We start from the raw sequence: 25236 nt of genomic DNA, 5'->3' as shown, positions 1-25236 counted from the left end.
AAGTCTTCTCCCAGATTTGCCCTAAACAAAGATAACTAGACAAAGTTTCAATTTTGTGCTTTAAGTACAGAGTGCTCTTTTTAAGGGCTTAAAAATATTTGTTTTCTCCTCCCTAATTTAAAACATGCTTTGAATCACAGATGTGGTACTTTCTGGGTTAAAAGAATGACAGAAAACATATAATTAATTTTCTAATGCCATTGAAAAAAATCCCCTAATTAACTTAATCCTTAATAGAAAGCTCCTTCTCTCTCTCCCTTCTATACTCCTCTTATGGATGTCAGGGGCAGGGGCAAGACATGGAAGGCCCAGTCCAGATAATGTAAAAGAAAAAAAGAAAGAAAAAAACAAAACTAAACACCTCCCAACAGCAAAAAAGCAGGTTTTCCAAAATTTCCAGATAGATATCTGTATATGTGATAATTATGTAAGGAGAAAGAAGTGAAAACAAGCCCCAAACACTGTGTCTGAAATGGATTTGAAATCAGTCTGTGGCCATTAGCACTACAGTACCTTTTATTTTTTCACATTGTTGTCATATTACTACATAGCACAGAAAACACCATCCTAGTGGAAACACTACTAGAATGAGATTCCTTACATATACTCCCAGTTTTACTACAAATTTTCTTCTTGCAAAAAAGTGATATGCATAAACCCATTTTAGCATTCCTACCAAATGGCAAAGAATGCACGTCATAAAATAATAACTCAAGGTTACATAAAAATTCTTGCACAGCTAAACTGTATTACAGCAGCATACATGCTTTAGCTTGGATGGCTCAACAACAGGTGATTTTTCAGTCAGATATATATTCTTATTAAAAGTGCATGTGTGAAGTTTTTTTCCTTTTACATATAAAAGTGGACTTGAGTTCCTGTATAAATATAAAAAAGTTATTGAAGTAATTAACATTTATGGAAAGATACATAAGGTTTTAGTCTCCCAAAATTCATAAATAGCTTAGAGCTGTAGGGTACCACAAGTTCCTAAGATGAGGAATGGCAAGGAGGAGCTGTTAAGGATGCTTCATTCAACCTTATTTCTTACTCCAGAACAGTTAAGCACTCTCACTGCAATGATACACTATAATCATATAGATTTTCAGTAAAATCAACACATATATTTTCAACTTCAATTATTTACCAAGACAAACATATGAACCTAGGCATAAAAAATTAAAAATAATATCCAATTATTTATCCTACAGATTAAACTTTGAGGTGAAATGAAATATTTTTTAGAATAATACCTGGTATTATCTTTTTACTATACAATTGCTCCTAGAAGATGTTAAGGTACCTAGCTATAAATTACTATCAGACAGAAGGCGAGGCATAAATACGACCACTGTGCTCCATATATATTTGTGGTTAGTATCAGTCCCCTATATTTACAGAACAACATAAAATTAAGCAATAGATAATCGAAAATCCTTACCGCTTTGTACCCCGTATCTGTTTTGCATGCTTTTCTCCCTGAAAACATTAGGATTCCTTGCCAGAATAGCCTGCAGCAAGACTGGTATATCTCCTTCTGGATCATCACTGCCAAGGTTATCTTTCAACTCTCTGGAATTGTGGAAGTAAGCAAATAAAGAGGCAAATGCATTTTCAAATTATAAGAAACTATGAGTCAAGTAAAAAATAAACAAAACCAAAAAAACCAAAAAAAAAAACCAACCAAAACCAAAATGAAAGAAGACAATTTACTGTTAAAATATAGGAAAAATCAAGTCTGCAAAGCACTGCTTCCTGCCTCTAGTTTTTTTTCACCCTCTTCCTAAGGAATGGTAGAAGAAATATTCCTGCAAGTCCTAACAGTCATTTTCTGTTACTAAGCTCTTACATATATGTGGCTGTCAGTTTAAGATTCTCGTAAGAAGTTTCTCAGACCCATTTTTATATCGTGGTCTTCTCTATAAAAGAACACTTTGGCATAACATCAAGAACATATTACTGTAGGAGTGAAAATAACATATGTATGAATGTATAGCATTCAGGTTTCAACCCAATGCTTTGAAAATCTTTTTATTTTGAAAAGGGGAAATTGGCATATCTTTGAGATCACAGGATACCCTCTGAACCATAAAGAAATGCAATGGATTTTCTATAAATGCATCTGTGCACTCACTTCTTGTCTGCTTTGAGGACTTTTAAAAGCTACTTCCATTTGAACAAAACAAGTAAGGAAACATCAGGGTTGTCAACATAAAACAATTCAAGGGACACCAGGAAGAAATTAAAAAAAAATAACAAAAAGAGAATACATTAGCATACTTGACAGCTCCATTGTTAAATTACTTAACTTCAATACCTAATCAAAACTGACACAGGTGTCAAAAAATCTTTTTTTGGGTATGTAATTTGTCTATGTGCATTAGTGACTAATATTGATCACAAATTAGTATTGCACAATCAAAACCACAAAGTCTGTACTGTAATATATCAAGAAGGGAATAAGCGTTAGATCTGTAAAGTAACTCCACAGTTAGGCATAAGGGCTGATGGACAATTATTAATGTTGTCTGAATGAAACATTTGGGTCTTATATTGCAGCCACTAACTAAGCAAGCCTAAGGAAAAACCTGCATATTCTAATTTTCGTATTCTCACAAACATCCTTCTCAATCCAGTAAATTTTGATTTCAATGATGGTGATCTGATGTAGAAGTTCAAAATACATACATGTGATCTGTTGACACCTGATTGAGACTGTGGACAAGCTGTGAAACCAGATTTTCATCCCTGCAAGCCAGAAGGCAGTTCACCTCTTCAGCTATCCGTCCATTGAAAAGCAGACTTTTTGTTGTGGTAGCAGGTAAAGGTGATGGAAGAGGCAGCTGGTTCAAAACTGTTATTAGAAAATAGGAAGTACTTTAGAATAATTTCATGAGACACAAACATACAATTGTGGACACTCCCTTGCTCTCTTATGAGATTAAGAAAGAAAACCTGACAATTAGATTAAAAACACAGGGAACACTTCTGAAATTTTTTAAATTCTTAAATTCACATAAAGAAACACACATCCCCACTCACATACCCACACTGGACTCTCTAAACATTCCAGAATATTAAGCTTTTTTATTATGTTATGTTATGGCACCTTTCTCCTAGAGTCAAAAGCATGGATGAAAAAAAAGGAAATGCAAAATTTTTGTAGTTAAATGCAGTACCGTAAGGGTATTGAGGATTTCAGTTTTCTACTGTGATCTCAATATTTAATCAGTGTTACCACTTTATTATAAAGTTTTTAAAGAAAAACCAAAAATAACAGCTCATCAAAAAAACCAAGCAACCCAACAATCAATTAAATGCATTCATTAAACTCTCAGTTTATTCTTCTCTTCTTGTATTTATTCTTATGTAAACCATCTTCTCAAGACAGCCCTAGTATTGTTGGTTGGTGTGTTCATTGAAATGTCAATTCAGTCAGAAAAACTTACTCACAGATCTTATGAAAAGATTTAGTGAAAACACTATTTTCTTCAGACATTACATGGAAGTATACATATAAGAAGGCTTGACTAGATGATTATAGAGCCACACACACCAAAGGAGTTTAAGCCAGGAGGGGCCAAAAGGCTATATAAAGAGTAAGATCACCTCAGTTGGTTCAGGATAACAAGCTAACTCTAAATGCAAGTTACCAGGCTGATCACATCCCTGAGATCAAGGTTTTAACTGAACCATTAGAAACAATTTCAGAAAAAAAACCCCAATCTAAGCAAAACAATTTTTTTGGTTCTTTAGTACTTTGAAATTTAAAAAGTGGGGTGATTCCAGCATTTTCACCCCTTATAATGCATATTTTTGCTGTACTTAGAAATAAATTGCAATTCAAATAAAAGTTTGTAATATATTAATATCATTAGCTTTCATTACTTGTAACAGATTAGCTTGAATATGCTTGAAACTTGGAAAAATTAGCAAAATCAGCAAAACATATTGATTAACATAGGGTAAATATAGTTAGCCTACTCTACTGCCTTCAGGCATCATATCATCCATGTTTTCAGGGCAACTGGCCTTGTCCATTACAGTTCAGTGTTTAAAGGAACTCTTGCATCAGTCTGATCAATGACTTCCACCAGTTAAGCAACCCTATATGCAAATGCTTAATTCTGGAAAACTGTCCATAGCCAGAAACCTACTATTTGCGTCCTGATGGTCTGTTATTAGACAGACATGGTCATACATAGATACACATTTAAATACGTGACCTGCATCTTTCACTTCAATATTTCAGAATATACCAGAAGTACATGAAGTGGGTTTTTCCTCCAAAACATCTCCCTTTTTTAATGTGAGCAATTAAATTCAATTGCTGGATATACACTTCCAGTGTTTCTTGGAAAGCCTCCAAATTTTCAACAGTGTAACAACAGAAGTACTTAGAAGAAGAAGCTCCTAAGGTCACCGAGTCCAATTATCCTCAGACAGACAACTGACCAACAAAATCTTTCTTATACTATATAAACAAGACACCTCTTTGCCCCAGCTGCTCCTACTGCAACGGTTGTTCTAGGTCCTCACTATATAATAATAAATCTCCTTTTAGTTACACTAGAAATTATTTTTGGTCACATTATAATGATTTGGTTTTGTGTCAATATCAGCTTGTAATGTAAGTAGTTATTTTTCTTTCCTAGCATTTTGTCTTCCTGGCGTACTTAAAGTCAGCACACACACTTCACATGCTCCCTTTGCAGGCTCAACAGCAAAGAAAAAAGACTCAGGTTCAGCTGCTTATTTCTATTCTAGCAGTCATTTTGTGCCCCTATTACTAGTTCAAAATTAAAGAACTAGTTTTAAGTATATTCAATATATTCTACAGCTCTCTTGATTGGTTACACATCAGTCTAATCCCGTGTCTCTGTCTTTTTAGTGAAGATGATAGGACGCATGTTTTAGAAGTATTTTATCATTAATATATTTTTCTTTATTTGTATGATACCCAGATATGCTACTAAATGATATTGCAAACAAACAATGAATTCCTATATTTTGTTTCAGGTTTCTTTAAGGGTTTTTTTAACCTTCATTTCACTTTATGCTTAAATATGCATGCTTTTTTTTGATAGACTTTTATAATTAAAGCAATAACATGGCTAACATTTAATGACAAGTCTGATTTTAAACAGATTTAACTGTATGAACTTCTAAAATAAAAACCTTTTTTGAATTTTGAAAATGCAGGTATTTACCAAATAGGTAGTAAAAAGCATAGTAAAGATGAGAAAAAAGAAGAGTACTTACGGTCTGTAAGACTAGCAATCCCTGCAAGAGTAGTGATGGGAACATGAGGCATATCCCCATTCATCCTGAAGTTCTGGGAGAGTAGTGCCTACACAGATATTTCAGTTCAGGTGCCAGCTATCATTACTTCCCATCTCCCAAGCACTAAAGAAAAAACAAAAAGAACAAAACCAAATAAAATATCTCAGTTTACTTTTTAAAATTTTTACAGTCATTAACATGAATGAAACAGACCATACTAGCTTTAGCTGTATACTAAGTAAATTTTTTCAAGAGTGAGTAGAACAGTGTAGATTTTAAGTAACAGGTGGCATTAGCCAACTAAAAGGCAAGCTTCCTTCTGGTCTCAGAAGCAACCCCTTCATCAAAAAAAAGATACAAGACAATGCAATTAAAAAAAAAAATTGGTCAGGTTATTTAATACCAATTCAAAAACTGGTAAAAAAACTTCTGTTAGTTCATACTAAAGTGTAATCACACTTAATGCATAACCAGTTTAAGTAATTAGCAGTTACATTCACTTCCCAATATTGCAGAAGGAGGCATTTTCATAAAGAGACTAGCAAAACTAAAAGAAGTCATTTACAGCTTCAAAAATAAAGGAGCAAATATATTGACAAATACAAAATCTAAGTATATTAGAAGTAGTAGATATTTCAAAATTGATTTGACAATATCTCTTCAATACATAACTCTATCTAGTCAAACTACTACCAGAAATTCTAATTACTCCTTTTGGGGAAAAAAAACAAAGTTTTGCCACCACTGAACTAGCTTATTTCTTTCCTGTAAAACAGCATATTTTATATTCAACAATAGAAAAAGGAATTAGTTTACTTGGATTTCACTAATTACAAAGATCCCAAATGTAAGGAAATCCACACTGCTAAAAGAAACCCAAAAACTGCAGTTCCAAACCATAAAACATCACACACTACAATCCCCTAGTATATTGTGATATTGACTTGATTTTTCTGAAGATATCAAAGGAATTTTATATGTGGTTACCTCTTTTGACAGTTTGGGAAATAGTCCTTACATAAGCATTTCTCTTATGTACTAAAATGTTGAAATCATTATTTACTTTACAAGCCTACATTTTTGAGAATCACATATATAATACATATAAACCACTAAATCCTTGTAGTTTTTGAGAATTGCATATAAAATACATACAAATCAAGAGATCCTTATTATTTCTTTAGTAATGTTTCTTAGTAACTTTCTTTCTTACGCCACACCAACATGGCAACATATATCAATATATAAAGCACCACTGCTTATAAAAACACACAGACTACAAGACAAGGAAAAGAAATGTTATAAGGCTTTCTGTGCTCAAAGTTTTCATCAGCCAGTGAAATTACCTTTTCAAAGTTTCCCTATCTGCATGTTCTTCGAAAAACTGAGGTAAAACAGAACTGACAGTGAGTTGACTTCCTTTGCCACACCTGCCACAGTCTCATTCTTACCTAAATTACTTTTCTAAAATTAAAAATATAGTACATTGCCAATACAGAAATCTAGTCAGTAAGGAAAATGCTACAGACAGATACTCTGTGTGGATTGCTGTGTTTGGGTCTTTTTTTTAATCCAGGAGAAAACTTCCATCAGAGCAGTTTCAAGTACAACTTAATACCCAAGGGGTTTTTACCCTGAATGAATACAAATATATGCAGAATTTCAGTGGTTGCCTAGTTCCACAAATAAGCAAGTCTTAAAAAGAAATTTTAAGAATCAAAGAAAATACTCTAAAAGAGTCCCATAATGAGTCTGCAGCAATAAACCCACAGGAGATAACACTTTTAAAATTCAAGTTTTCACTGAAAGCCTAGAAACTAAAGAACACCTTTCATACATAAACTGTATTTACTATAAAAATGTCATGTCTGATGACTTCTCCTGACTGAAACTGCATCAAAGAAAAGGCCACATCACTAGCCAGTATTATTGGAAATTTTTATGTAACACAGAAACAATGAAATATTAGAGAAAAAAAGTCTATTCACTTTCACTTCCTCATCATATGAGAAAGCTGTTAACACAGAAACTATCACTCCTAATTCAAGTTCATTCCTAATCCAAGTATTACTGCCATAATAAAGAAAATTACAGAGACGTTATACAGGAATAACTCCTCCCAAATCAGACACCTGAAATTAGAAATCTTGTCCACAGATACATAATAAGGACCTGAACCTGGCGAGGTCCAGACCTCATAGTGGAGCAAGTGCAGTGAGCAGGGGAAAAGTAAACTTTCTTTGTAAGAGAAGAGTAAAAGGGGTTGGTTTGTTTAACTAACAAAACAAAGGTCAAGAGGGTATGTGGTTGCTCTCTCTAAGGCAATCAAAGAAGGCTACAAAGGAAGAAAGCCACAGAGCAATGCTAACACAACAATAAATGGGCACATAAATGCAAGCAAGAAGAAAACCAGAACAGAGTTTTTCACCATCAGAGCTGCAAATTTCTCCAACAGCCTTACATTAATAGAGATAAACAACACTATTACTCCAAAGATGGATTGTACAGATGTTACAGAAGGGACAGAATGTGGTTGTCTACACCAGCTGGGGGCTAAGCATGGCAATTCAAGAACTCCATCTCTGACATTAGGAAGTTTCTGTAAGCATGATGAAATGAATAAACAGATGACAGTAAACAAGAGAGAAAGAGAGACTGATGGGATTAAGTGATGGGATTAGTTTACAAAATAAACACAATACGAAGAAACCACGTAGTAATATCTGCGTCCAAATACTACATCTGTTGTGTTGAGGGCAAAATTGCATCTGTTATAAAATTGGCAAATAAGGCAGGATTCAAATCCAGAAGCAGAGACTAAGATCCAGTGAAACTACAACTCAGATTTGATGCTACTGAGAATATAAGAAAACCCATCCATTTTAAGATTTTAAAATCTCAAGCAATTAGGAGAATAAAGACTGACAGCTCAAGACAGTATAGATTGTTCCATACAAAATATCAGTACAGTATATAACAATAGCTTGACTGTTAGACAAGTTTTGTTGGGGTTTTTCTCCCCTACCTCGATTCTTCAAATATAAGAAGAGTTAAAAGTACTAATGCAGCAGCTCACTATTAGTCAAAAAGAACAATAATTTTAAAGATCTAAAATTTTTCCATTGCTAGGCTGGTCCAGTAATTGTTAACAATAGTGTAATATTTTTACCCCTTAACTGAAAAAAATGAAACTGTTAGTTATATTAGCTGAATTGAGGAAATCAAATATTTGCACTGGAAAGTTTTTAACCAATGCATTAGACTGTAGCGTAGCAGTTCAGAAAGAGTACAAGAAATCCAGTCTATATAAAAGCATGAGGTCTTATATATTCAGTATATAGATATTTATGCTTTTGTCTCTTGTAAGAAAGAATAAATACCATAGAAGACATTTTTGGGAGGAAGGAAGTGCAGTGTATAAAGGAAAAAACACAAAGAACCCCTCAGTGAAAGGAAAACAGTGAAATGGCAGCATATCTGAAAAATAACACAGGAAAAAGTTATCATCATAATATACAGAAAAGCCAAGCCAACATAGCAAGGAAAATAGCATTAAAAAAAAAGTTTAGGCTATGGTTAGTAAGTACAAATTTAAAGTGTTATTTTTGTAACTTATCCTTTTTTTTTTTATTATTATCTATATTGCCCTGTACTGAAAAGGCAAAATTAAGTGAGGAAGAGAGGATGAAAGTAAGTTGGGAACAATTTAAGTACAGACACTGACATCCAGCAAACAGAAATTACAAGCATTAAAGGAAAAAAATAACAACAACCCAAGCAAACAAAACAAAAAAAATACCCTGTAAAAATATAGTAAGAAATAGAAACAAATTGCAGTTGTATTTTTTCAGCTATTGCAGCATTTAACTATCAATTAAATGATGAGAGGACTCTGACCATTGGTTATCATATAATGGTACAAGCTTTGCATTAATGAAACATTCCTCTTGGTTGAGAAACCAACATGTCTCTAACAAAAATACCAGGTTTTCTGCAGCTTTGCCATGTGCATGCATGAGAAGAATAAAAAACAAAACAAAAGGAAAAATCTGTTTATGCAGTGATACAAAAAGGCTCAGCAGCAAAGCACAGTTAAGTAACCAATCTCAGTACTGGGCAGTTCCTTATGTACATTTAAATGTTTAATTTCTCATTCTCCAGGGTATTTTTTAACTTATTATATCTTCAGATTTAAAACAATGTATTATATATAAGTGACCTGATATTTTCCAAGAAGTAAAAAGATGGATTAAAATTAAATTTTAAATACAGCTATGATATTAGATATGTATGCTTTTCTTTTTAAAACACTTTATATTAAGTAGAGTTCTTTAAATAGTCCTGTTTTATTTTGCTTAGATTATGAAATCTTTATTTAGCATTAAAGTACTTTAAAAAGCAGTTTTAGTTTCCTATATGTTGAGTAACATCCTATAGATATAACCACAGCATCATGATCTTGATTTTTCTTCAGCTGCATAAGCTAATTGAACGAGTGTAGCTACATAATAACTAATTCATAATTTAGATGATAAGTGGACATTTTCTCTTCTTTTAAATCAGCAAATCTGAATCACAAATTTACGAATCTTTGTCTCAGTCAGTTTTAAACTTTGACATTTTGCAATAAACTACTTTTCATATTTGTTACTACATAGATTTCTGCTATCAGTCCATAAACTATCCTTTAAAAATGCTTTAAGAATCAGACTCACAAAGAGAATCAATTAGTATTCTTTAGTTCTCATTCAGATACTGTGACTGAGGTACATCAGACAGATTTATCCACAAGAGGGCAGATTTCTGGTTTCTATTCCAGAGCTACAGTTTTATACAATGACTGTAAGTTTCCAGAACTAAATGCTTTCAAAAATATTTCAAAAAACATACTAAAGAAGGTGATATAGTTGACAAAACATAATCTAATACTTAAGAATCTGGGGAGGGACAAGCATACACATTTACAATATAAAGCATTTAAAGCTAATTCAATCTCAGAAAAAGTCAGTATTGGAAATGAAGAGTGAACATTTATTAATCAGCTGCCTGATGCAGCTGTCTAAGGTTAAAATAGTAACACAACAAAACATGAAGTTACTGTATATTTATTTAAGTTGACAGCCAAAGATGTGGTTGCAGCATGTGGGTGGAGGTAAAGGAAAAGAGGGGGTGCAAGCAGGGAAGAGTGTGTACTAGTGAAATCTGTATGTTTCATTCATAAAGTGATCAGGCAGCAGAAACAGTGATGCTGACAAGACAAGTGAAAAATGAAAAGGTTTGAGATAAGTATTACCTAGTACAACTTCTAAACCAGCATTAGCATAATGTGTCTTCCTATAGTAGGTGCTCAAATCAGCAATCTACAATCATTGTAAGAAAAAAAAACTTTAGTGAAAAGTACTATACTATACAATTGTAAGTTGTTTACCAGAATAAAGCAATCTTTAGAAAAAAATTAAAGCAGCCAGCTTCTTAATCTGTAACTACTACCACATTCCTTTGGGCTCTGGTGCTCTAATTTGATAAACAATGACATTGATGTCTCTCCTGCTCATGCAATACCAATGGCAGTGACACCACAATACATGAGAAGAGAAATCCCAGCACAAGCAGTGAAAGCACAAACAGAGTAAGATTGGTCTGTGGATTCAGCGAAAGACACCCCCTAATGCAGGAGCACATGTATTTCCACCAGGGTAAGCATCAGATGTGCTCTGCACTTGTAAGAACTCTTCCTGGGAAAAGAAATAAAGGGAGTTGACACAATTGGACCATGCCCAAATTCAGACCAGGCCATTTGCAGAAAACAGATGCCTGTAAGTACTATGCAGCTTCCCTGACCTGTGGGACAGTGGGACAGTTGACTGTTGGCAACTTTGCCGACAACTCTGAGCTGTGTGATACGGTGCCACACTGGAGGGAAGGGGTCATCTAGAAGGACGTGGACAGGCTTGAGAAGTGGAACTATGCAAACCTTGTGACGTAGGGCAGTCATGATACTAACCATCACTAAGAAACAAACATGAAGTGAAAACACCAACCTGCTTCAGTAGCTCATACATTTATTTCTCATCTGCAGTACATTTTCCACATGCAATTTCTATTCCAATGAAGAAAGTAAAGCTCTTTTGAGTAAGCATAGCCCTCGTGCTTGCTCAGGAATGCATCAGTGGCTGATATTAGATATAGTTTTTATTGGAAGGAAATAGCTAAGGGTTGTAATGGAGAATACTTTAGGTTGCAATACCCATCTTCATTAATAAAATAGTGTGACAGGTATTAGGGAGGAAGTAGCAGCTTGTTTTTTTTTCAACTTTCTGGAATGTCTCATGTTAGCTGTTAGTAATGTGCTCTTTCCTAAACACAATTGTGGACTGATTTTACTTGTATTTTAAAGACTTTCTGATCTTTTATTCGGCTGGAACTTAACCAGATTAAAAGGCTAGTGATTAAACACTGAACCAAAACCTACTTAATACAATAGTTTCTTCCAATTTTTAATTTTGCATTTCTGCCCATGAACTCTCTCAGATGCTTCATAACCTTTAAAAAACAAAACTGGTATGAAATTAACCTCTTGAGGCAGCAATTGATTTTACACAAGTCTTCATGACACACAATTTTTGCCTCTTTTTTGACTTTGAAAGGAAATTAAAATTACTCCAAACTTATTCCATATACACTAAAAAACCAGATTCACCAGTATACCATTACTTCAGTAATACACAATAACCAAAAACATAAAATTCTATATAAAAAGATTCAGTGAGCTGCATTTCAAAAACACACCAGCGCCTCTTCATATTGCAATTAATATTGACCAGTGATATGTTATTTCATTTGTCCTAATATTCATCTTGTTGCCTGTTTTTCAACTTTAACTTCTCCCACATACAAGAGAGATGCTATACAGCACTGCAGTGAGTTAAGATGCTTCTCTTCTGAATTGCTGTATTACTTCCCCTTATGCTCTCAACACAACAAAGCAATTCCTCCATGCAAAGACTCTCAACTAGCCCTCTATAACATATCCAGTTTCCCTCTCTCATATCAAATCCACTCCCACACGTTTCAGCTGCTGGATGAAGAGAGACAGCACATGCTGCAGTCTCTTTCTCAATGGAAACACAAGAATCTCCTCTATTCAATAACTAATTTTCACACACAAAACTGTCTTGAGGCTTCCAGCCCTTCCAATGATAACTGAAATTTGCTGAAGCTGATGCTTTCCAAAATTATTAGGGACTTACAGATAAAGAGGTGACCAGTGATCAATAGGTAGAAAAATATTAAATTAATCTGTGATTTTAGTGACTGTGTGCAGAAACACAAAGAGCTTCAGTTATACTGTCCTACTGTAAACATTTGCACAATTATGGCAATGTAATTATTTTTGTAAATTTATAGCATTCCCTACTGAAAATTTGTTCTGTTTGGTTCATTTTACATGAGGTATTATAGATTGTTTATGCAGTATAAAGGCAGATATACTCTCTAAAGGAAAGTATACTAACAGTTAAGAGACAAAATCCCCTAAATAATCAATGGAATTTAACAGTTTAATTAAGATTACTAATCTTGCAAAAACATATTGCTTCAAAAGTTTGAACATAAGAGCAAAGGTAACTTGCAAAAAAACCCAGCTGCAGTGTTAGTGTCTAATGAATACAGTAACTGCATAGAGACTTCAAGAGATTAAATTTTTCTTATGTTTGATAGCTGATTTTAGCTAATGTTCGTGTTCTAAAATTGAGAATTACACACGCCTTTTGAACACACACCATTCAACCTGGCAATGCTAAAATTGTAAAGCTCCACGACTGTAACTACAGTTAGTGTCAGGGTTCCCTGATGTTTTCCTTTATGGTATTTAAAACATTATCTTCCTATCCTATTTAATTACACTCCCTATTAACATTATAAACAAAGAAGTTACAAATAAGCCTGTGAAACAGTACCACTAGTCAGCCAAGATAGTCCTTATTCTCAATTCCAAACACACTCTGGCCAGCTAAACTTATGAAGCACAATGAGCTCAAAAACAGCACTGAAAACAAATGAAGAATAGCGGGGAGAGGGGAATATCAAACACATAAAAAAGTTATTAATAAACCCTGAAGCATAGTGCATGCAACATCTAGATGTATTGTGTTGGAATATCTGCTAATGAACTAAGCTCAAATGAAGACCAGCTTACCATGAGCAATTTGGACTAGATAGAAACAATATGGAATCTCTCAACAGCTAGGAAAAATATTATTTTGGTGTTTGGTGCTTGTAGGTCTGGGGATGGCCTCACAGTGCTACCTACGAAAGTGCTCTATGTAATTCTGAACTTCTGTTGTTGCTGCTGATTCTTCTACAGCTGCAGCAAAAACACAACAGAAGCTTCTTAAGCTCACCAACTGCACTGAAAGGAGGGATGTATTTCCAAAACAAAAAATTTCTCTGAAGTGGTGTCTCTTTCACCTTCCACATCTTACTCTTGATAGCCATCTTCCACATCTTACTTTTGATAGCCTGCAGATGCTACAAATCTAACCCAAAACTACACAGGAAATACATCAAGTACTTAGCAAAGTTGCTCATAGCCTAAGGCAAGCTTACAGCTTCCATCAAGGTTAAGCTTTGCAACTTCCAAAGTTTTCAAACTTACCACTGTCAGACCATAAACAAACATTCAATCAAGAACAATTAGATGAAATTATGTTGATTATGCACAAAAAAAACTTGGGGATTTTTAATGTGTGGTAAGTCCATCTTAAACATTCTACTTCACCAGGTACTGCGGCAATACAAAGAAACACAGAATGGCTGTCAACAGTGAAAACACACTTGTAGAAGTCATAATTTAGAGCAAAACAAAAGGTAATTATTTATGTGGATAGGAATGCCATGACCCAGTTAGTATAAAACAAGTACAGTGAAGCACACTACTGAAGAAAATCTCCTTTTCATAGAAATTCCCTAAAACATACAGATGATATTTTTTTCTTTAACAAACTTAACTAACTGAAACTAGTTTGGAAATTTTCTTCATACCTGAATAGAGCTCACTCAATACAACCTTATTTTACAGTAAAATAAAACCAACTGAATTTAAGCTACTAATTCTGAAAGAGAATATAAACTCAAATGTTTAATGTAGCTCAACTAAACCACTTTAAATTAATTCCTCCTGTTAATTTGCATTAAAAAATCTAAAGTACTGTCATGTAGATAAGGATTGAGCAATGCCTTTATTTCTAATTATTTGAACAAGGTAATACATTTTTAAGTAGTTCAGCTGAACGCAAATAATACACCTATGAACTAGCTTCACATTTGTTTTTCCAAGAAACAAGAACAATTTTAAGTTACACATTGTACATTTCCTACCAGAACTTCTGGTACAAACTTACCAATCACAATAAAAGTGTGTAGAACATAAAATACCAAAGAATAGCTACATCATTTCAATATTGAACTAGTCAACCTAGTAGTTTACTTTCACCTTAAAGAGCAGGGCAGATCATAAACTGTGACACAAAGAGCTGAGAACTGAGAAATGGTGAAAAAAAATTTCACTTCATTTGCAGACTTTTTTGAAAAACACAGAACATGGCCCGACTGCTATGGCCACCTCCTCATTTCACAGCAATTCTACAAAGCACAAGGCCGGAAGAGACAAGGCCAAGTAGCTTTCCGAACAGTCCGTGAAATTAATGTGATTAGCAGTGAAACAAGTTATCTTTTGCTGACCTTTTTCCCACATCCAAAATGGATGTTTTTAAATTTAATGTCTTGGTACATGTGGTGGGTCTAGCACTGGCCAAACGCCAGTGGACCCACTAGAAGGTATTTACTCATTTCCTACTGTGAGATAGGATTAGGAAGAAGGCAAAACAGGTTCACAACTTTAAAAGGCGGATCTAGCTTTTAACTGGCTTATTAACCTGCTTATTCTCAAAGCTAATCAGCAATTGGTTTTGCTAGGCACAGAAGAAGCTCTCAGCAGCTCCTCTCAGAAAAAATCACTTTCATGGATGACTCCAATGCAAAACCAGCACAGTACTCTAGTGTGGTTTTGTTCTGCTCCTTTAGATCTGTTTCATCAGTTTTACACAATTCCCAAGGATGAGGCTGAGTCACAGAGTTAGAAAGCTGCAGCTCAGTTGCTCGGACAGGTGGATGTGCAGACATGGCTGTGCACTTGTATAGACTGGGGAGGTAGATAGAAAAATGAGATAAATCTAAGCAGTAACTCCAACTGGGATTTCCATCCTGTTATGGAATTTGGCTTCTGTTGATGCAGAGGACAGAACAAGGACAAATAATTTAAAAGGAAGACAGATACACTTCCCAAAACATTTATGAGCACTTGAAAACAGCATCTAGCTGACTGAAGGCACAATACACAAAGTTACTGTCCCCCGACCTTTCTTCTACTCCAAATGCGTATCGTTTATCTCTGTCCACGATTAATCCCATTACTGCATAAAAAATGCAGTATTGCAGAAGTATCTGCCCATGCAGATATTTCTCTAAAGCTCTCCTTTTTGGTATGGAACACAAAGAACAGCAGAAAACAAATCACTTTAAATTTGACAGGATTGCAAACTGCCATCACCTCTGCAGCTGAACAATGCCTTTCAGTACCAAAGAGATAAACAGTTCATGACAACAAATACCAAAAACATTGAGCACACATTTGTTTCCCCATCTTTGTTCCGCCCAACTCCTCACCCTTTGAAGGAGAAGGAAGGAATAGGGAACTACTACTGTGTCTATGCATCCAGGAAGTTACGCATTGTAAAACCACAGATGCTGAAGGAAGTGACCTCTGGAGAATGCCTTATCCATTCTCCCACTCAAGCAGGGACACCATGATGTCCAGAAAATTACAGTGGGAGAGAGGGGAGATAAACCCTCCCAGTTAAAAAAAAATAAATCTATGGACTCAAATTGACTATGCACTTTATTTTCTTTGGCTGTAATATTTATTAAAGCTGACACAGAAGTACCTGATTTGCTCAATAACAAAATAAATTTTAAAAAAATTCAGCCATTGAGACAACATACTTTAATAGACTTCAGAAAAAAAAACTACCAAAATCTAAGTCTCCCTATTCACAAAGTCAAAGTGTAAACAATGCATAGAGCAACATTATATTAGCAAAATTAATATCTTCAGTGACTGCGGAATACTCTATTTTTTAATTCCTACTCTAGTAGTCATTTTCTCCATTTTCATTTTAAGAGCAAGCAGTGAGTTTTAGATTACAAAGGCCACAAGGAAAGTAACATTTCTAATCTTGACAGTGACAGCAACAAAGCAAAAACTTCTCAAATTCCAATTAGCCTTAATCTTTAGACCAAGTAAGTTACAATTAACAACATAACCATACACCAGGAGTATATACAGCCAGAAAAGGTCACTCCAAGTTAAAGGGCATCAGTAATTGAGAAATTGTATCAAATTAATTTAATCAAATTGCAAAAAGAAATTAGTATCTCAACATCTCCAATTGAAAGGGGCTTTTTAAACAAAATTAGAAATATCTATAAATGACAGAGACATTTTTTCCTACATGATTAGTAGATGCAATGAAGTCTTTTCTACTCTTCTCAATTAATGGATTCATGGAACTGTAGAAGACTCAGCTTTCAGCTTTAAGTGCTTTTCAATATGAGCCATATGTTTCCTAGTCTTGCTTTGACAAATATGAAGAACTTTGGTTAAACAAGCTTTCTGCAACCACATGAAGAAGTTGAAAGAGAAACACATCCAAGTATCTAACTTTTCTATTTGCCTAATCAGAGTGTAGCTGTAGTTTTGATTTTTCCTTTTGCAGAAGCCCTTCTCTTAAATTACTAACTACAATGCCTTTCAACTGCTGAATTAACCATTATTCACACTCAGCATACAGATTCATGAACAAAATGTTTGCTTTGCAAGCCTTGAAGGAACAAAATATTTCAGCAAATTGCTCAATTCTTCCTAAGTAACTTTTACATCTGATCTGACCCACCTGAAACTTTTTTGCAAGTTTCAAAGCAATGGTCTTTGTAACAATGACAGAAGTGTCACAGTTCTTTGTAACTGTGACAGAAAATACGTGGCTGACACAATGACTTTCTGATTTCCCTCAATTTAATGCAATCTTCCAGCATGACTTTGCAAGCCAGTACCATCTCCCAAGGGAATTATTGCTAATTAGCACACAAAATTTGACAGTATATTATTCAGAGTTTGAATGAATGATGCTGAAAATCACATTCCAAGTTAATAAAAAAACCACAACAAAACCCCACACAAATCAACCAACCCACCTTTAAGGTACTGGTTCTTAGAAATGCCTTTACTAGACCTCAGTTTGTCCTGGAAAAAATGGATGTCCTTCAAAATCATTCCTCAGCAGAAATTTCAAAACTATAGGCAAAAATAAGTGGATAATGCAATAGCTCTCAAGCTGATTCCAAGTTCTAAGCTCAAAAGGCAATTTTGGTATCTAGCCTTCATAAACCAGGCAAAACCTCTAATAAAACTGCTGTTTCAAGGTCCAGAATATTATGTGAGATAAACAGTACTGGAAAGATATAAGCAGTCAGTCACTCCCATAAAATTTCCAGTAAGTTTGTCTTCATCTTTTGAAATAAATTTACTTAGAAAGATCTCATTATTTATTAACACATAATGGGAAAAAAGGAAATATTAAAGGAAAGTTGAGTAACATATATAATGAAGGGTGAATATAATCTATGATATACATAAATAAATCCTACCTGGAAAAAAATTTGAGATAATAATTTGAGGAAACTGGAAAGATTCACACACATGTCTCTAAAGTGGTAATTCTCTCTGTAGTAATTTAAAGCATAGTTCTTTTTGGAAATTATTTAGGGGACCTAGACTACATTTTTTTCCTAATCATGAATGACAATGCCTACTTAATCAGTGAGCACAAAAATTAGAGAGTATAGCTAGCCACTTATGAAGCAGAGTTTTTATCTACTGTTAAACTCCAATGAAGTATAACTTGAGAGGGGAGCCCATGCAAACCTCATGTGGTCCAACAAGGCAAAGTGCAAGATCCTCACATGTGTCAGGGCAATCCCAAGAACGCACACAGGAAGGACTTGCAGGAGCCAGCAGATGAAAAGCTGGACGTGAGCTGTCAATGTGAGCTCTGAGCCCAGAAAGCCAAACTTGTTTTGCTGGGCTGCATCCAGAGCCCCGTGGGCTGCAGGGGAAGGAGCCCACTGTCGAGATCCACCTGAAGAACTGTATCCAGCTCTGGAGTCCCCAGTATATGAAGGACATGGACCTGCCAGAGCAAGTCCAGAGGAGGCCACCAAAAGGCTCAAAAGGCTGTAGCACCTCTGCTATGAAAACACACTTGAGAGAGTTGGGGCTGTCCAGCCTGGAGAAGAGAAGCCTCTGGGAAAACTATAGCACTTTCTAGTGCCCTAAGGGAGCCTACAAGAAAGCTGGAGAGGGACTCTTACAAGGACATACAGTGACAGAACAAGAGGGAATAGCCTTAAATTGATGCCAGGAAGAAATTCTTTGATGTGAGGGTGGTAAGGAACTGGAAAATGTTGCCCAGAGAAGCTGTGGCTGGAAGTGTTCAAGACCAGGTTGGATTGGTCTCTGAATAACCCGGCCTAGTGGAAGGTGTCCCTGCCCATGGTCCAGGTGTTTGAACAAGATGATTCCTAAGTTCCCTTCCAACCCAAACCATTCTACAATGATGAAACCCAAGGTAAATTTCAGACTTCAATAGCAATGCTGGTTTTTTTAGCACTGTTCATGACATTTAGCAACTTGCTTTTGAGTTATCAGTATCATTTTACAACTCTGTGTTTTCCTATTAGAATTAATGCATCTTCTATTACAACGAAACCAGGCATAAATCTAAATCCAATTTCTAATAATCATATTTTTTTCTGTACAAGGAAATATCAATGTACACTGCATACGTAAGACCTGTAAAATATATTTTTTTTTACGCTTATCTTCTATGGCATAAAGCTGTCATCACAACTTCTACCAATACAACTCTGTGAAGCTGCCCCCAGTAACTTAGTGAATACTTAATGACTTCACAAGGAAAAACAAGAGGAATGAAAAGGATATTTTGATTAGTAAAATTAAGACACGTGAAAGGACATGTATTTTACAAATCACCACATCACATATAGTTTCCTATAGATGCTATTGCAAAAGCCTTGAAAGCAAAAAGGTGATAAAGTATCTAGACAATAAATTGCTGCTTCTGAAATAAATGTGGGAAAATACATTCCAGTTTAAATGCTGCTTTAGAATATTACTGTACAGGGTAAGCATTTACCTCTTCATCAAAAATTGTTCTATGCTGGAAGGAAGAGAATGCCTGAAATTCTGAACATCTATGCTTGCAAAGACATGATAGTGATTTCATTTATTTGTTTAGTTTTGTAATTCAGTCTATTTAAATGCAAGGTTGCAAAACTTTTGTTTGCCGAAGCATGAATATAATTTTCATACATTTTTAACATGCATCATAGAAATGCTGAATTTATTGTTTATATCCTGTAGTGTGCAACACAGTCCCACAGCATCATGTCTTTTCCTAGCATATCCTAATCTATGGTACAGCAGTGCTCCCCATAGTTTTTCGGATTACATAGTCCTGCCAGACTGCTATCATCATGCACAATCCTTTCCTTACCCCTCTTGGATATTTGAAAAATCCTTATTATACAGCACAAAAATTAATTTATTGTTTGAAGTTTATGATGTCTCAATGAAGGTGAGACAGAGAAGGTAAAGGACAGAGAAACATTCTTAAAGTTACTTTTAAAATGTTCAGTTTTACAATGACAGTGTATTTTGGTTTGACAGTCAAGGAAAAATATCTTTCAGTCTTAATTTGTCCAAGAAATTAGGGTGACATGGGACAGGAGGGGACTACAGCGGTCATCAGGTTCACCTCCTGCAATGGTCAGAATGGTATAATGGATGTCGGCTCCAGAAGAAGCCATATACAACTCAGTCAGTCCATGTACCATTTCAATTTATAACACAATTTCTTCTGATAGTATTATCATACTTTTGTGCTGTATAATAAGTAGCACCTTTTTCATTTTTCCTTCTCCCCCCACCTTTTTTCTCTCTCTAGGGAAGAGGGGGTACCAGTCATATGAATTCACCAGGAAGACATCTAACACTTGCAAGAGAGGAGTAGAGAATACAGAGTAGTAGTCTCTGTTACTGAAGGAGTCTGAGTCCTGTAGGACTTCATTTTACTTCCCCTTCTTCTGATGAATCTGTCTTTAACCCCTTTCTTGCAATCTTGTGTCAAACAGTACCTTGTGCAATACATGTACCATATGAGAATTTCAGTGGGACTGAATATACAGAATTTCTTGCTGCTGGAAGTGATGAAATTTTTTTTCAGAAGGATTCCTCAAACAAATTACACTTTAATTTGAAGTTTTAAAGGAAAAAAATGTAGCTTGTCACTGGCTTGCAAGGAGGACACCAGAGAGAGCTTAAAACAAACAAACAAACAAACAAACAGAAAACACCAACAAAAACCCCAACCAGCCAAATATTAAAAAAAAAAAAAAAAAAAAAAAATCCATGCCCACCCTCAAACCACAACAAAAATTCACCTTATTTTGGTGACAAAAAGGGATGACTTCTAGTAATTTATGCTTTTAGATTAAGATACTTTGATTGGAAGATAAAGAAATCTTTAAACTTGTTTGAATGTATGCAGTGTACATGCATCCTTTTATGCCTCTTAGAGACATCTTCTAAAACATGAGTGGTGAATTAGCAAGGACTGCTGCTTTTAAAACAGTTTTAAAGTACCCTGATGCTTTCTAGAAAGCAGTGATGAACAAATTTTGCATTTTAAAAAATTTAATAATTTAGAGAAACTTTAGAGGACTGTATGTTGTAATGTTAAGCAATAGATAGCATAATGCCTCTCTGTGATTTCAGCAAAAACTTAAGAGGAAACAAATTGACCTCTGATTTTTCTCCTGCTAAACTTTTGACTCTAAGACTGGTAAGATGCATTATTAACTGAAGAAAGTACTGGTTTTCATGTGGTGACTGTGCTGTATTTTTTCCATTTATTATCTTATTTGTTATAGAACAAGTATTTTGCAATTCACAGCTACATTTCACTTTTTGTCTAAGTAGACACTCTCTCTGTATATACTTTATTTCCCCTCATGATTTAACTTAGTTTATTTTGGCCTTTTTCGGTTTGTAAAATTAGATTTCCTAATGGAAAGCAGTACTTCAGATAGAGAGATTATATTAATGCACCACATAATTTACTAGGAAGTTTTGTGGAGTCACTTGTTAGGGATTTATATGTTTGTGGTGTTTTCTTGGTAGACCTAGTAAAGGTGCTTTTGCTGGTGGGTAATTTCTGTCAATGAATATATACAGAACATATAAAAGATTTGCTCCTAATTGAACATGTTGACCTAGGGAATTGTGCTTTCTTTATAGGTGAAATTTTAAATGCAGGCTGAAGCAGAAAGCAGAGGAAAAGTGATTACTTTCTGACTGCCCAGTCCTTTTTGGTTAGTTTTTTTTTAAACACTTTGTAATGAAGTATCTCTCTTCCTTCGTTCATTTGTCCCAGTTAGAAACAGACTGTGAAGTTCTGCACTCTTCAGCAGTAGAATAAAAGAGGGAAATTTTGTCAGATTATAGCAGGGAAGGATAGGTTATTTCTCTTTCACTTTTACCCCCATATCATTAGTTTACAGAAACAATTTAGGGTTATTTTTATTTTATTATTCTTTTGTACAGATCTCAGTAAGTTGTTCTAGAAACCACTTCAACTCAGTTTTATGTAACTTACGTCTGTTCTAAGAATAACAGTCTGGAGTTATACTTACTATACTTAAATAACTGCAGTTAAACTGCCATAATCCTGAATCTTCGTGAGTTATTTTAAAGTTTGCTTTCTGAGTATTGTAATTACACGTTTGTTAGTTTTTATGTTTAATGGGCATTTAAATAATTTTTTCAGATGCTGAAAGTAGGAGTTGGTACAGCTACAAGGTCATTCACTGCCTATTGGAAGAGCTATGCAGTTTTGGCCACTATGTATCCCTTGAGAGACTGTTCTTAATAGTTTTCATATTCCAGTTTATTCTTTGATGTTCAGTCCTTTTGATACTGTCAGATGAAGGCCATCAAATCCTTGTCATTAATGACACTGCTCAGAGCTGCTCCTGCATTTTTGTTAAGACTCCTGAATTTGTCAACAAAATGTGTTAGGAAGTTGGAAACAGCCTTACAGTTCTTGTCAAGACTCTAATGCTGTTGTGCAATTTTGCCAATTGCCGTATGATACTCAATTCTTCTTTACCTGGAGATGTTTTTTATTTCCTGATATTCTGGGAGTTAGCAGTGGTGCTATTATATAAAAATTTAAGTTTATTTGCCTTGGTTTTAACTGGTAAGACTGTGCTACAGGAAATGCAGGCAGTGATGCCAGCTGAGAAGTCTGAAAGCAGTGAAGATTACCCTTGGGTAAAGGAGGATCATGCTAGGGAACATTTAGGCAAATTGGATACGTACAAATAAATCCATGGAACCTGATCAGGTGCATCCATGAATGTTGAGTGAGCTGGCCAATGTCAGTGTGAGACCAGTCTCAGCAAACCCTGAAATACCATGAGGATAAAATCCATTTAGGGGAAAACCTGTTTGACTTAAGGGTAATCAAATAGTGGCATATGATGGTTTGTGAAAATTCTCTCATTGGAGTTACTCAAAACCTGACAGGACACAGCCCTGAGCAATCTGTTGTAGTTGACACTGCTCTAAGCAGGGGCATTGGACTAGATGGCCTCTAGAAGTTCCTCCCAACCTTAAACACGACAGGCTTATATGGGTTTTTTTTAAAAATACATCATTCTGTTAAGACAGAAAACTTTGTGTTTTGTAATCATCACATCTAGTAAGTGCCAGGTATCTACTAAAAGATTCTTTCATAGCGTTACTTCCTGGCTTCAGTAACTTACCTTTCAGCTGTATTTTACTGTCAGGAAACATGAAGTTGTCTTCTTGTCCTACTAAACTAAACAAATATAGCTGGAATAAATTAAATCACTATCATGTACTTACAAGTGTGGATGTTCAGAGTTTTAGACATTCTGTTCCTTCCAGTACAGAACAATTTTTGATGAAGAGGTAGAAGGCTTTACCCATACAGTAACATTCCAAAGCAGTATTTTAACTGGAATATGTGGCCCACTGTATCTGTGCACTGACTAGGAGTCAGTTCAAGCTTAGAGAATTCAAGCTCATACTACCACCTTGGGTTTTACACATTGCTCAGAACTGAAAGGTAACTTTGCAGGAAGAAGAACTTTAAATAACATAGTCTCATTTCCTTTGTAGTGGCCTGAAAAGTGCTATGACTCTTCCCACTAAGCAATTCACTCAGCATTACCTGAATAGCAGTTTACATGCCTTAGCCTAAAAAAGGTGAGGTACTTCATTCAAATTGCAAATGAAGTCTTGTACTTTCTGAAGATTTAAGGAAAAAAAAAAACCCCTAAGCTAAAACTAGAAGTCTAAACTGTTAGAGTAGGTAATATTTTAAGCAGTCAAAATAACACCACGGCAGAAAGAGTGTGAACAGCATCTGGAATAAAGAACCTCTCTACAGCTAAATGACTGTTTCTTAGGAAAGCCATGAAAGACACAGTATAAAATACTGCTAAGAGAAAATTTTACACCTTCTAAACCTGCACCTAATGAAGAGCCTCAAAGTGCCTCGTATTCACTACCCATAGATGACAGGTTTGGGTGTTTTCAGCATTGATTTCAGAAATGGAAAAGGTACAAGGAGATAGTGATGGAAGATTTATTTAGCTTCCAAAATTAATAATAGGAGGAAAATAACATGAGTTCAGTGTTCTTCTCAGAAAAATGTTGAAATCCCTTGTCAGTTAAAACAGCATGAGAATCCACTCCAAGTGTAGACTATGACAAATTGTGTATGGCCAAAACTATTTTCAACTGAACTTTTTTCTGATCAAGTACAGAGGGAAACCAAGGAACTTCTTTCCAGAAGTCCCTACCATGACAGCACAAACACATGCATAGGTCCATGTGACCCAATTAAAAGACGCATGTACAGCCTAATACCCTCCAGCAGCTATCTTCCCTTCCTGATGCCTGAAGAGCACATCACAGCTCTTCAAAACATCTGCACAAGACTGAGTGGAAGTATTCTCATACACCTTCTACAGTGCTGATACAGAAAGCTTGCAATTGGCAAATGATTTTTAAGTAAGATTCAATACAAGACTATAAGCAAAAGACTTGCAATACATACTATCCAGGAAAAAAAAAACTGCTCTCTAAAGAAGAGTCTAAATGCACATGGGATTTTCTCAAAATTTCCTTGTTTATCAAACTAAAATATCACAATTACTGTCCATAATACAGGGACAACCAGGCTCAGTATGCTTCCTTTGCTCTACACAGGGAAACAACAATGTAAACTTGATCAAGACAGTGAAGCCATATATAGAAAACCACACAGTGGGCAGAACAACTCTCTACAAAAGCTTAACATAAAGATGAGAGAGGATAAATATCTAAAACTAGAAGGAAAGCTAAACTACTATTTTAGTTTGCAATATCCCTATTTATTCCATCTAAAACTGGGATTTGATTAATCTGAGTATATATTTGGTTGGTGAACTATCTCAGTTTCTCAGATATTTTACAAAATCATAACAGCATTTGACACACACACTAAAACCAAAAAAACCCCAAACAAGTAACTATAAAAAATAAATTGGGAAAAAAATCCACTAGCATGCTTTCCCACAGTAAGCCATAATTTGATGAAAATTTATCATCAATGGTTTAGAAAATAAAATTGCTCAGTTTACCCACACATTGGTTATATTGGAAAATAACAAAATCAAATATCA

At 35.0% G+C, this 25236-nt stretch overlaps 1 protein-coding gene across 5 annotated transcripts in view; it reads right to left on the bottom strand.

Annotated features, from left to right (window-relative positions):
- NIPBL (NIPBL cohesin loading factor) overlaps positions 1-25236 on the bottom strand; it is a 150664-nt gene that overhangs the window by 95988 nt on the left and 29440 nt on the right. For all 5 annotated transcript variants that reach the window (XM_068177048.1, XM_068177052.1, XM_068177050.1 and 2 more), the window contains exons 2-4: positions 5263-5406; positions 2689-2854; positions 1442-1572 (exon numbers count right to left, since the gene is read on the bottom strand). In XM_068177048.1, coding sequence (XP_068033149.1) covers positions 1442-1572; positions 2689-2854; positions 5263-5326 — 361 coding nt within the window. In that variant the 5' untranslated portion in view covers positions 5327-5406. The remainder of the gene's footprint in view (positions 1-1441; positions 1573-2688; positions 2855-5262; positions 5407-25236) is intronic.

Source organism: Anomalospiza imberbis, chromosome Z (genome assembly GCF_031753505.1).
Source record: "Anomalospiza imberbis isolate Cuckoo-Finch-1a 21T00152 chromosome Z, ASM3175350v1, whole genome shotgun sequence".
Classification (NCBI taxonomy): Eukaryota; Metazoa; Chordata; class Aves; order Passeriformes; family Viduidae; genus Anomalospiza; species Anomalospiza imberbis.
Note: the sequence above shows the minus strand (reverse complement) of the source record. Positions and strands in the feature narration are given on the sequence as shown.